The sequence below is a fragment of the Peromyscus leucopus genome, chromosome 8b (genome assembly GCF_004664715.2).
Source record: "Peromyscus leucopus breed LL Stock chromosome 8b, UCI_PerLeu_2.1, whole genome shotgun sequence".
Taxonomy (NCBI): Eukaryota; Metazoa; Chordata; class Mammalia; order Rodentia; family Cricetidae; genus Peromyscus; species Peromyscus leucopus.
The window spans coordinates 54489962-54503947 of NC_051086.1; the positions used below are offsets into that span (position 1 = coordinate 54489962).

General features: G+C 44.4%; 1 protein-coding gene across 1 annotated transcript in view; it reads left to right on the forward strand.

The window, feature by feature from the left end:
* The first annotated feature begins 6654 nt into the window (after positions 1 to 6654).
* Positions 6655 to 13986, forward strand: part of LOC114689232 (NACHT, LRR and PYD domains-containing protein 1a-like) — an 85519-nt gene continuing 78187 nt past the window's right edge. Inside the window, exons 1-3 of the mRNA XM_037201054.1 lie at positions 6655 to 6804; positions 8954 to 9252; positions 11943 to 12104. Coding sequence (XP_037056949.1) covers positions 8985 to 9252; positions 11943 to 12104 — 430 coding nt within the window. The 5' untranslated portion in view covers positions 6655 to 6804; positions 8954 to 8984. The remainder of the gene's footprint in view (positions 6805 to 8953; positions 9253 to 11942; positions 12105 to 13986) is intronic.

Consider the following 13986-nt stretch of genomic DNA (forward strand, 5'->3'; position numbering starts at 1 on the left):
CCTGGTAGAGGAAGCCACTCTCCTGGACTCCTCCTTTCCAAATAAATCTCTTTCTCAAAAGTCTTGGTTGTGAAGATCTTAATTTGCCAGTGCAGAACAAGAACCTTGCTAAGACATCCCTTAAAGAATTGAGTAGAAAAACACACCTTGCAGAGATGTTCCCTTAGGGGACTGAGTGAGGTAGAATAGAAAAATAATAACTTTTTGCTGAAGCTGGAGAAGATTGCTACATTTCTGCAATGGTTTCCCCTTTAGCAGAGTGAAGTCAAAGAAGCAATATCTTGGGTGGGAGAAGAAGCAGACCTCTACTGGGAAGCCCCCTTAAGTGGGAGCTAAGCAGAGCTCAGCTGCAGCAGCTCTCCAGGAGAGGAGGAGGATTTCTATATCCTGTGGGGAGACCATCCCCCACCACACCCCAACTCCAGGCATAGCCTGACTCCCCGAACAGTCAGGATACCTTTTGCAGAGCTGAGCGGTCCCATTGCAGCTCCAGCCACCAGAGCTGTCCTAACAACTAAAGGTATGTATAGCCTGACTTCCTGAGCAGTCAGGATACCATGGCCCCCACTTCTCCTCCTACCCAGAGTTGTAACACTTGCTTACAAAATATGTGTTGGAGGCTTCAGAATTTCATTTTAAAAATTATGTTAATAATCAAGGCTTAAAAAAGTTTTCCATTACCTGACAACAGGCTGAAAAAAATTATAAAGAACTGCCCTACTTTTTCTTTGTATAATCAAGTACCGTTAGCTGCAAAAAGTCATCCTAAAAGTATACACACAAAAAAAAAATGAAATTTGACAGATTGTTATATTTTATTTAACAGAATTTGAAAAATCAAAATATGGTCATCATACCATTGATACATACTCTAGATTTCAATGGGCCTCTGCTCTGAGTTCTAAAAATGCTAATTCTATAATTATGCATTTATTAGAGGCAATGGCTATAATGGGCATACTGATACAAATTAAAACTGATAATGACACTGCTTATGTTTCCAGTAAAATAAAACAATGTTTTTGTATATTATAACATAAAACACATTACAGTGATACTGTATAATCCTGTAGGACCAACAATTGTTGAAAGATCTAATCACACTCTAAAAGATGCTTTTTAAACTGAAGGGGGATATGTAGACTCAAAGGGACAAATTGAATAATGCTTTAAACTTTAAATTTTTAAAATGCCAATGAGGCAGGGACAATATCTGATGAAAGGCTTTGGGCTGTGGGAAAAATAAGCTGCTGGATTTTGGTTAAAAAAAGAAATCTGCTGTATTGAGTCAGTCTGTGTACTACATGAATGCTTTAACATCAGAATGGAAACCAAGAAAGATGTTATGTTGGGACTGAGGTTATGTTTATGTTTGTGCAGGAGATGACAAGTTGTGGAAGAAAGATTTAAAAAGCTTCTGAAGAGGATGGCTGATTCTCCTGCCTGGGGATAGCTTAAGAAACTGCCTGATGAAGGGGAAAGAATTAATAGCTCAACTGGCTAGGGAACTATTTGCTACAGTTTGTTCCTTGCGGTGCTGTCTGTAGTAACTGTACATGTAAAGGGGATTAAGCATACATATTAGGTCTATATTCCTAATCCTCCAATTCACATAGGAGTAAGTTGTGGAGATATGGATAGTCTTGTGGTTAATGAATCTTCTTGGCCACCTGGTCCTTATGACAAGTGAGGATCTCCTCCTCTGAAAGAGGGTAAGGAAATCAGAAATTATACCATGAAAGTACAAGGAATTCCTATTTGTACTATAAATATAACTTTGCAAGTGTGGTTATTTATAGTTAATACAAACCAGGATTTTCATAAATTTTATATGCATAATGCATCTGGTTTTAGAGGACAGGAGATTAATGATACTAGTTCCATAACTCTGCCATTTTTTAAGATGTGGGTTACCATCAAGCAATGTGATTGGGTACACTGGCAACAACATAAAAATGAGAAACCTCCAGTGCTTATCAGTATCTCCAATGGAGAAGACATTGATTGGAGCCCTTATAGGTTCCCTCAAGGAAAATATTCTCACTCAGAATTGAGATGGCAATGGTATAATTAAATGGAGCTATGGAAATTAGTTCTACTGTTAATGAACTTATTCAATGGCATGGAGTTGAAATCCAAGTCAGGTCCTCTCTTGTAATTTGGCAATTCAGTTAAGATTAGCTTGTGGAAATTAGCAAGGGCCTTCAGCCTTCTTAAAGCATGGGAAAGAAAGTTAAACATTAAGGATGGTAAGTATACTTTGTCTTTTAGATTAAATCAGAGTCATCCCTTTGTTGCATGCACACCATTACGTTATTTGTTACTGAAAAGGTCTGTACAATGGCACCCTAATAACTCTGGTATCACTTGTGAACACTGTGCTCTTCATACCTGTGTTAATTCTAGTATATCTTTAAATGTCACCTCTAAAAGTTTATACATTCGTAGAGCAAGGCCAGCAGTCTGGATACTGGTGAAGCTGTCGAAACCATGGCAAGACTCAGTTGTGATGGTTCTAATAAAGAAACTCACTGAAAGAGTACTAAGAAGAACTGGTCAGATGTTTGGACCAATTATTGCTGTGGTTATGGAAATTATTACATTAACTACTGTAGCACCTATAGCTGGACTGGTACTTCATAAAGAAATTGAAACCGCTGAGTTTGTTAGAGCCTGCCATAACCATTCTACAGAACTTTGGACTCAACAGAATACAATATATAGTGAGAGAGTTAATAAAATAGTTGATTTGAGGCAAGCTGCAATAGTAAGAGAAGATCAATTAAAAATATTGAGTGAACAGATAAAATTAAAATGTGATAGGGATGTTACATCTTATTTTATTACACCTTTAAAGTTTAGTAATAGTAAGTATGCCTGGGAAAAGGTTAAGATGCATTTGATGGGTCTTCTTAATTCCTCTCAAATGATTTATGATTTACAGTAAGAATTTAAGGAAACCTTTCCAAAAAGGGTACTGTTGTGACAGGTACGGATATTATGGAAAGGCTTGAAGACACCATAACCTCTTTTAATCCTGCACATCATCTTAATAAATTTCTTGTCCTAGTGATTGTTATTCCTGTTATAGCGATAATAATGTTATTAGCTTTAAAATGTATTTTGTCTTGCCAGGTGGTGGTGGCGCACACCTTTAATCCCAGCACTTGGGAGGCAGAGCCAGGCGTATCTCTGTGAGTTCGAGGCCAGCCTGGACTACCAAGTGAGTCCCAGGAAAGGTGCAAAGCCACACAGAGAAACCCTTTCTCGGGAAAAAAAATGTATTTTGTCTTATTTGCATAAGATTGTAAAACAACACAATGGAGAAAAGGCTGTATCTGCTGTAAAGTTGCATAATCTTCAACATAATCCACTATAGTTTAAACAAAGTGGGGATGACATGTAGCAAGAAATTCCACAGAGCCATTGTATATGGCTTCAATACCAGAGTGCTAGCACCTAGGCTTTGAACTACCTTTTGTATAAGCCAGGTGTTAATATCTTTTGTCTAAATCAGGGATTGGTATCTGTGCTGCTCTTTTGAAGGAATTACAGAGCCTTTGCATATCTTAGTCTTAGAGTACTTGGTAAACCAGGAGTTCTCATGGCTAAGATTGCCTAGACAAATGATTCTTTCAAACAACTCCAGATAAGAGATTTTGTTATGCAGAAATTGGCTTGCTGGAGGTGTGATTTATATAGCAATAAAGTAGGTTTTTGCAAAGTCAGGAGGGGTCAGTCCCTGAAGACTGACTTTCCCTGTTGCTTTTGCTAAGCCTGAATTACATTTTGAAGTGACCCTTTTTCTTCAACCGTCCCACTCAAAACAGAATGCTGACAGAGTTAACTGGGAATGGTGTGAGCTTTAAAACCTCACAGCCCACCCTCTTGACACACCTCCTCCTCCAACAAGGCCTCCTAATCCTTCCCATATAGTTCCACCAAAGGGGAACCAAGCATTCGAATATCTGAGCTAATGGAGGCCATTCTCAGTCAAACCACCACAGCGTCTCACAGGAACAAAATAAAATCAAGGATAAGAAAGAACAAAACAAATTTCTTGGGGCTCCATCAAGATGGCTCAGCAGGTGAAGGCAGTGGTCTACAACAATTTTGTCTAAACTGAAATCTCCATCTTGGAGGGAAACTTGTTAAGACATGGGATATGTCATTGTTTGGTTTCTATTTCCATAATAAGCACCATAACTAACCACAAGCAGCTTGGGGAGAAAAAGGGTGATTTCACTTTACAGTGAGAGCCTACCTACTATCTTTGCTGAGGAGACAGGGCAGGAACCAAGGGCCAAACCACTGGAGCAGAGGCAACAGAGGAGTTCTGTTTACTGGCTTGCTCTCTAGGACTTGGTCCACCCGCCCTGGAGTGGCACCACCAATAATGGGTGTGGCCCTTCTGTATCAATCATGTTTTCCCAGGAAGAGATTCACACAGCAGTTGAAGAGAAACTAGCCCATTCCAGCATGTGGCTCTGATAGGCCTTGCCCCTCTCCCCAATTCCCTCTACCTTGATAAAAACTGTTACATTATATTCCTGAAGCTAGCTCCCAAGGTTCATTCCCATATTTTGCCAATCCCTTTCTTGAGGCAGACTACCAAGGGCCAGCTAGCAAAGCTCCCTTTGACTCATCTAATTAACATGCCCAATTAAAAATAAACCCCTCATCCTAACGCAGGCTTTCTTTCCCCTTTTACCTTTATAAACTGCCATTTTCCTCAGGGCTACATCTGTCTTCTCTATCCAGACAGTCCTTTGTCTTCTAGGACAAATGCCCCTGCCCCCTCTCCCTTGTTCTCTTTCCCTTCTCCCTCTTCCTCTATCTCCTTCCTGTCTTTGTCCCTTGTCCTTCCCCTCTGTCCCTCTGGGACAAACAAATCTCCTTTGTGCTGAGAACCTGGTCTCAGAACTTGGTCTTGGGGGTCCTAAGCCTATACTCTCCTCTTCAACAGCATCTGCCATCAAGCCTGACGTCCTGAATTAACTGCAGGCTTGCACATGGCAGAAACAGAGAACTGAATCCTAAATGTTGCCCTATGACTTGCACATGTACTCCATGGCATGTGCACACATAACACACACACACACACACAAACACACATGAAACATGTATACACACACATACCACAAGAACACATCACACACATACCACACTCACAGAAAACACACACAGACACACACACTACACACACACATCCCACATATATATACACACACATATACTATAAACACAGACCACACATACATGTGCACACACACACAACACATATAAGCAAATACCACACACAAACACAAATAAATGTTAAAATTTAAAATAACCACCTCTTAGAGACTGTGAGAATCTCTGTGCTGATATTCTGGGGTGGGTACTAACTTGAGCCCAGGGAAATAAGAATCAACAAGCAAGCTAAGTCCTGTATTCCAGAGTTTCCACGCTCTTTGTAGGTAGAAGTGACAGAAAGAAATCAGGTCTGTGCTGTTGGGTGGTAACAAGTATCAAGCAGAAGAATAAAGGAGGGGGATTCTGGAAGGGCAGCGCTGCTTCAGAAAGCAGGGAGCAAGCTTCTGACTACTGGGAAGTCATTCCAAAAGAATGAAGAAGCCAGTGCAAAGGTCCTGAGGTGAGCAAGTTCCTGGTATGTTCAAGGAATAGAAAGGCAGAGCAGATAACCCACAGCAGAGTGAGTGAGGAACATGAAGTGGGATCTAATGTCAGAAAAGGCAGGGTGGGATGGAGAGGTTCATGTAGAGCTCATGACCTACTGACAGGAACCAGTATGTCCCTCACAATGAGATGGAAAGGATAGAAAGGTTGGACTAAGAGGTGACTTGAACTACTTTACAGATCAGTTTGTGACTCTGACTTCAAGACTGAGAATAGACCATGAAGCATCAGCAGGAAGAGTTAGGAAGCTGGAGCACAGACCCAGGATGCTGGAGCAGAGACCCAGGATGCTGGCTGGACCAGCGGTCTCCTTGGGCACAGTGGGAAGAGTCAGATTACAGATCTGTTTAAAAGCCAGGGTCAGGGCTGGGGAGACGGCTCAGTGGATGAAGCACCTGCTATGCAAGCATAAGGACGTTTGTCTGATCACAGCATCCTCCAAATGCATGCTGGGATGGCTACAGGCTTGTCATCCCAGAGCTCAGGGGGAGGAAACAGGAGTACCCCCAGCTGGATGGCCAGTTAACATGCACACAACATGTGAGTCCACATACACATGAACATGCACACACACCACATACTTAGAGAATAAAACATGTTAGAAGGAGCCAAATACCAGATTTGAGATTTCAAAGAGTCCAGGAGTGAGAAAAGACCCAGGATTTGGGGCCTGAGAGCCACTTCCTGAAATGAAAAGCCTGTGGGCTGGACAGGCTACAGGGAGGAGAGGGAGTCCAGAGATTCAGAGCACAAACCTGGGGAGATCCAGGAGCTTTTGCTGAACTGGGACCTGTTGGCAAACCTGGGAGACCCACATTAGTAGATGAGTGAAGCGAGGCTCAGACATGAGTCCTGCACTCAGGAGGCAGGGCCTCTGCAGGCCTGGATGAAGCTCTCAAGCCCGACTCCTCCTCCAGCCCAGGCATCTGCAGAAACTTCACAACAGGAAATGAGATGAATAATTTTGAAACTCCACTCTCACGGTTCGGAGGAAGAGCATCTGCAGAGTCTCTGGTGCCTAGCTTTCTGGAAGAGCCAGAGTCTCTTTTACTTTCAAAGAATATGTTTACTACCTGAGGAGCCTTGGCCTGGGACACATATCAGTGAGCCCCATAGAAGAGCAGGGTGAGTAGTGGGATCAATGGAGTCCACCAAACCATTTGAGTTGTGGGAAGGAAGTCCTGGCCTGACTGCACTAAGGCATACTGTGGCAGACATAGGTGACCTGTCCTGAGAGCCAGGGCCCAGGCTCAGCCCTGCTTGGAGAGTCTGCAGGCCAGCCCTGGTGGGAGGGAGGTGGCTGGGATCCCCTGTGTGCTTCATGTGCTGGTTCCTGTCATAGTCTGTCCTGCACCCTCCTCTCTCCTGTCTGACCTGAAGCTGCAGGAACAAGGGTTGTTAATAGTGGGGTATTTAGAGGGAGGACAGGGAGGAGAAACAAAGAAGACAAAAGCAGCAGCTGGAACCAGGAGGTCTTGCTTGAGCAGATTAATTAATCCAAGCAAGCTTGTTAAGAAATCTAGCACCCCATGTACTATTTGAGGTATGGTATGGACAGCCAAGCTCAGTAGAGAGCTAAGAACACAGGATCCTTCAGACCCAGTTGCCTTAGGACTGATAACCACAGCCCTGGAGGGAGGAGTCAGGTCTCCAGAAGATACAACTTCTGTTCCTCAGAGGCACTGACTCCTATGTCAGACTGACTTTGCCAAGTCCACTCCTGGACATGTCACAGAACTAGTGTTCCCTTTGTCCTTTCTCTAGGACCTATGGGAAAGTTTTGGGTCACTCTTACCCTCCACACTTACCCATGGGTCTCTATGGTTTTCTCTGGGTAATTTGTTCTTCCAGATAGTTGGTTTTGAGTTGTTTCCCCCATGTGGTGCTCAGGAACAGGAGACTTCTAAAGATTCCTTCACAGAGCCTAGCTTGAACTCAAACTGGACTCTTGAGTCTCCCTCTGTGATGCCTCTCCCACCTCTACACTCTGTCACAGTAATGGCTAACGGATTTGTCTCCTAGAGTGGGACACTAGAAATAGAAGAAGCTGAGGAACAGAGAATAGCGAGTGTCCTGCACATTCCACCCCTGCATCCTCCACCCCTGTCTTCCTATCCTCTCATGCTCCTGTCCCTGGAATCCCAGCACCCCTTTCCTGCATCCCCCAACCCTTCTCCCTTGACTAGCATCCTCTAATCCTCCCAGCTGTCCTGCTCCATGTCCCGCATTCTTCCATCTTCTTGCTTTCCCATCCCTACAGTTCCCACCCTCCATTCTCCAGATGCCCACCTTCCCACTCCTCCCTCTCCATCACTTTCCAAGGCTAGGCCTGAGCCAAGTCTTTGCTGCTGTGGTTCTCCAAAGTTAGAGACTTAGATTTCCTACTGGTGGGAACTGTGCCCTCCTCCAGGAACAGCGCTGCTTCTGCACCAACAAACCCAAGCTGTTAGAGAGGCCAAAGACTTAAGGACCTGACAAAGAATCAGTGACAGTCATCTTCCTAAGGACAGGCTTTTGTTCCCTCAAACTCTGACTCCTCCCCTTGGTCTCTCCATTCCTCCTTATCCTCACACTTCCACTTTCCCTGTCCTTTAAAAGATTTACACAAGTTCCTCCTGGATCAAATCACTGCCATCACTAGGTCCACACTAGGACAATGGTTGCCCTGGCTAGGAGCTTACTGGGTCCCCTGTCTTCAGTTTCATCTTACACTGTAGCCCTGACTATTAACTGTTTTCTAAGGTTTCTCCAGAAGTAAATGGTGGTAATCACAGGATCCACTGCAGCAGAACAAGTTAAAACTCTTTTCCTTGTTCATGAAATCACCCTAGCCTACATCCCTTTAAACCCTAGGAGCAGAGACTAACCCCACCTCCATCACCCCCCCCTTCAGGAAGCAGCCAATGAGAGAATACATCCCCCTTCCTTTTATTTGTCCTTAGGGTAAGATAAATGACCATAATGACCTAACGAAGAAACCTTAGACAAGCTGAGAGTCCCTGACTCAGCATAACAGCACACCTGCCTGTCAGGAAAGCCAGCACAGTAAGAAGAGCTTCCGCTGGTGTCATTCATGACATTATAGAGAACACATCACTGATAAACTCCCTCCCAGAGTTCCCTCATCTGCCCTATAAAGCCCAAGCCCTGCACCTGGACACACAGTCTCCATCCCCAGGAGAGCCTGGGGTCCTTCAGTTGTTCTGACCAGAGGACAATTGTCGCTCTAGAGCCCCCTCAGCTCTTTCTTTTATTTCCATCTCTCCTCCATCAGTTCCAATCAAACACCCATTTCTAGAGCAGAAATGTCCAGCAGAGACAAGGATCCACTGGCCTCCTGCTCGGAGCAACAGGAGAAGGGAGACGTGAAGCAGGACCTGTGGGAGCTGCACAGCCAAGCATCATCTGAGGACTCTATCACCATGGAAGCAGATCAGTCCAAGAAGGCAAGTGCCACAGAGGAGACTCAGCATAAGGACCAACAGGACTTGGACTTCATCCACAAAAGGAGGAAGCAGAAGGGCCAGGAGCCACAGTGGACCAAAGCTCAGGCAGAGAAGGACTTGATGCTAAGTAAGTACACCAAGGACCCCAACCCATCACTACTGTGACCACTTCATCACCACTGAACCTCCTGCCTGGGTGTCCATGGACAGGCTAACATCCTGTCAAAAGGATCCACAGGCCCAGGAGAGCCTGGAACCAGAAGGCATGCAGAAAACCCTAAGTGAACCTTAGAGCCCCACACCCTCTTCTATAGGAGTGCATTCTTGGGCCCTTGGGAAAGAGCACTGTGAAGCTGCAGTAGTGGGGAGAGGCTGGCATTCAAAATGGCTCTGAAAGGGGTGAGCACAAGGTTCAAACCAGCTACCAAAAGGAAAGCTAGGTGACACTTAAGTTACAAGCCCAGACTTTGGAGCTGGGCAGAGGCAGACTCCATTCTAGGCTTTACCACCCAGGAACAAGTCACTTTACAGTCCTCAGCCTCCATGTCTCCATCTGCAAAATGAGAGGAGGGTAAACACTGTTTCCTTGAGCTGTGGAAGAAAAGTGATAGTCCTTGTTGAATATTAAATAATCTAATATTCAATAAAAGTTCAATAATTATAAGTACAAGCTCATGCAATTGCTGCTGCTGTAGTTATTAAAGTTTAAACCCTGTGAGAAAGAGGCTCAGAGCTGCACATAAGGGAGCTGAGGCTCAGAGAGAAGACTAGAGACTCCCATAGAGGACTAGTGTAGAACCAGGACAGAGGTATGAACTTCATGGTCCCAGAACAGGACCTTTTCTCATAAGAAACTCTGAGACCACCATTCTTCCAATGTGACAATGAAAAAATGTTTTGAGGTTAAGGAGGAAGGATCCCAGGTTTGCTCCCCTGGATCCTACCTCTGTGTTTCTGATAACCACACAACTGTTTTCCTTCCCAGAGCCCATTCTGCCTCATTTCAGGCTCCAGGACAAGGGCACTTAACTTGGAGTCACTTAGCAAAGCAGCTCACCAGAATCACTGTGCTTAGGCCATGAATCTCAGAGAAACTCTGATGAGAATGAAGAAATTTGTTAAATGGGAACATGATCAGTCTTATTCAGAGATAAAGAAAAGCTAAAGTGGGAGCTGTGAATGGGACTTGAAAGTCTGCATTGATGGTGGTTCTTCACAAATGAGCCTTCATCTATATAGGGACTAGAAATAAGAGAATTGAATGGAAAGGCAGAAGAGCCATCATGGGGTGCTGAGAGCCATGGTCTAGAAATGATCTCTCTGGGCTATGAAGTGCTACAGTTGCATTTAACACAAGAAGAAATTGAAATACTTGGGGGTCTGCAGTAAGAGCCTAACACAACTGGAATCAGAAGTCAACTGGAAATATGACTGAGCTCTGAAATTCCAGGGGTTATATATGTCCAAAAGCACAAAGAAGTTCTCTTCTCCTGAGATGGACACCAAGAAGAGTATAGGTTCCTGAATCAGTTGTAGCCAGTTTATTCTATTGACACCCCTTATTTCATTCTCATTTACATAGGCCACACACACTTGCCTCTTCTTCTCAAGCATCAAAGTAGTCACATCTTTCTAGTGAACCAGGACTAGAAAGAAAGGTTAACTTATCCAAGTTCATAGCACATAGAGACAGATACAGGGCTGGAATCTAGAACAATGAGATCTGAGAAATCATTTCCTCCTCCTTCATCCCGCTGCTACTCTGTGAAAATCCTGCCCACACCTAACCCTTGTCTCTCCCTTCAAAGTCCATTCTTTCCACCCCACATTAAGCCTCAGATACCAAGGCTACAGAGTCAAAAGCCATTGCCCGTGGTTGTCACCTTAGCATCGTTTAATGTGTGACTTGAAAAAAGCCCTTCAACAATCTGGGTCTCAGTTTCATTACCTGAGCATTCACCGTGCTTACCCTTTGCTCAGCTGCCACCCACAGCATATACATATCCCACATCTTCAGGCTGTACCCAAGAAGACCCTCGCACCCCAGGATTGGGTAAGTCTCCCCTGAGGACATGTTGGTAGAGATTAGACTGCTCAGGTCTCTACAGCCCAGGAGACTTTTCCTCTTACTCTCCCACCAGTATCCTTGTCTTTCTTTTATTTGCCACACTGTATCCATTTCCCCATTGTTACATTTAAACACTTCCCTCCCTCACTAGCTTCCATGCTCACGTTTCACTGACTATCAAAACTGTGATTTAAAGATGCTCACCCCTTCCTAGGGATACCACTTAGCAACTGCCAGATAGGATTTGAAATATGCACCTCAGTACTCCTGGAAGTTTGTCAGAATCTTTCTGCCTAATGGGCAATATCCGTACATGGTAACTTTTAGATCAAAAACTAAGAAAACTCATATGGCTTCAAAAATAAGATTAGTAGGTGGTTGTATACAAAATCTTATATTTCCAGAACCTGCAAAATTAGGGCAGGAGGAGTCTGAGCTAGAGGCTAAGCTAAACTACCCTGTGAGATGCTACCTATCCCTGTGGGATAGAAACATAGAGACTGACATGAGGTGTCTGAGGCTCAGAGAGGAATGGAGACTCACACAAGAACTAGAGTAGACCAGCATAGGTGTGTGAGCTTCATGGTCCCAGAGCAGGACCAAGTGCCTGCAGCACCTGCAAAAGCATCATTCTCTCCAGGAGACTGTGGTGAAGGGTGTGAGGGTAAGCACACAGAATCCCAACCTTGCTACCCATGTTCCTATTGCTACCTATCTGATGATGACACCACCACTGTCTCTTCCCATAGACAGTTCTTCATCATTTCTTCGCAGAAGAAGCAAACACAGTCTGCAATCACTTACCGACCAAGGACATGAAGCACTATCAACAATTGGCTTTTTTGGACCACTTAGGAGACCAATTCCACTTTCGATGACAATTGAGCGTCCAAGAAAAAATATGCCTTCAGGTAAGGAGGTCATTAAATGAGAAAATGAGGAGTCTAGATTCAGAAGAAAGATAAGCTGAGCTGAAAAATGTAGGTAAGATTTAAAGTCCATGTAGATGGTGGTTCTTCACAGGAGAGCCTACACCTGTGTGGTGCCCTGGGACAGGCAACTAAAATGGAAGAGCAGAAGAACTATGGTAGAGTGCTAAGAGTCACAGGCTAGGAATGATCCCTCTGAGCTCTGCAGTACTGAAGTTGCATTTGACACAAGGGGAAACTGAAATCCATGGGTGTCAGCAGTGAGCCTATCACAACTTGCACCCAGAGTTCAGCTCAAAATATGACTGATCTCTGAATCTCTGGGATCATATATGTCCTGAAGCTCAAAGAAGGTCTGTGATCTTAAACTAGACCCCAAGGAGTGGGTGGGTCTTGCCTCACCTTCAGGCAATGTCTTATACCGACCTCCCTTATTTCATTCTCTGCTTACCCAGGCCACACCCTTGCCTCTTCCTATTCTCAAGTATTGAAGTAGCCACTTGTCTCCAGCTCACAAGGTTTAGAGACTAACTAGTCATAGCTCACAACACGTAGAGACAAGCTCAGGGCTAGAATCTAGAACAATGGGAGCCTGAGAAGTGACTTCTTCCTCTTCATCTTTCAGATACTCTGTGAAAATCCTGCCTAGAGATAACCCTTGTCTCTCCCTTCAAAGTTCATTCTTCCTTCCCACCCCACATTAAGCCTTAAAAAAAGCTAAGAAAAATGATATAGCTACAAAAATGAGATTAGTAGCTTTTGGAACACAAAATCCTATAATTCTAGAACCTTCGATATTAGGGAAGGTGGAGCCTGAGCTAGAGGCCAGGCTAAACTATCCTGTGAGATCCTACCTATCCCTCTGGGACAGAAACACAGAAACCCACATGGGGAGTCTGAAGCTCAGAAAACAGTGGAGACTCACACAAGTACTAGAGCAGACCAGAATAGGTGTGTGAACTCCATGGTCCCACAGCAGGACCAGTTCCCTGTAGCACCTGTTAGAGCATCATTCTCTCCAGGAGATTGCAGAGAACGGTATGAGGGTAAGCACATAGGACACCAGCCTTGCTACCCACGATCCTATCACTACCTATCTGATAATGACACCACCACTGTCCCTTCCCATGGAAATTTCTTCATCATTTCCTGGCTCAAGAGACACACCCAGTGTGCATTCACCTACTTACTAAGATCATATAATACTACAGAGCTTAGGATCTGTGCTTGACAGACCAATTCCGCTTTTGAGATGAAATCCTAATTCAGGTAAGGAGCTCATTAAAAGAAAAAATGAGGAGTCTAGATTCAAAAGAAAGATAAGGGGAGCTGGGACCTGTAAATAAGATTACAAGTCCATGTACATGGAGCTTCTCCTCAGGTGACCTACACCTGTGTGGGGACCTGGGAAGGCAACTTAAATGGAAAGCCCAGGGGCCATGGTGGAGTGCTAGACAGTCACAGACTAGAAAGGACCTTTCTAAGCTCTGCATTGCTGAAGTTGCATCCGACACAATGGAAACAAATCCTTGGGTGTCAGCAGTGAGCCTATCACAACTTGCACCAAGAGTTCAGCTCAAATATGACTGAGCTCTGAATCTCAGGTGTCATATAGTCCTGAAGCTCAAAGAAGGTCTGTGATCTTGAGCTAGAGCCAAGGAGATGGCAGGTCTTGCCTCACCTTCAGCCACTGTCTTCTACTGACCTCCCTTATTCCATTCTCACTTAACCAGAATACACCCTTGACTCTTCCTCTCCTCAAATATTGAAGTAGTCACCTCTCTCCAGCTCACAAGGTCTAGAGAGAGAGCTTAATTTGTCCTACTTCCAAACTCATAGAGACAGGCACAGAGCTGGAATCTAG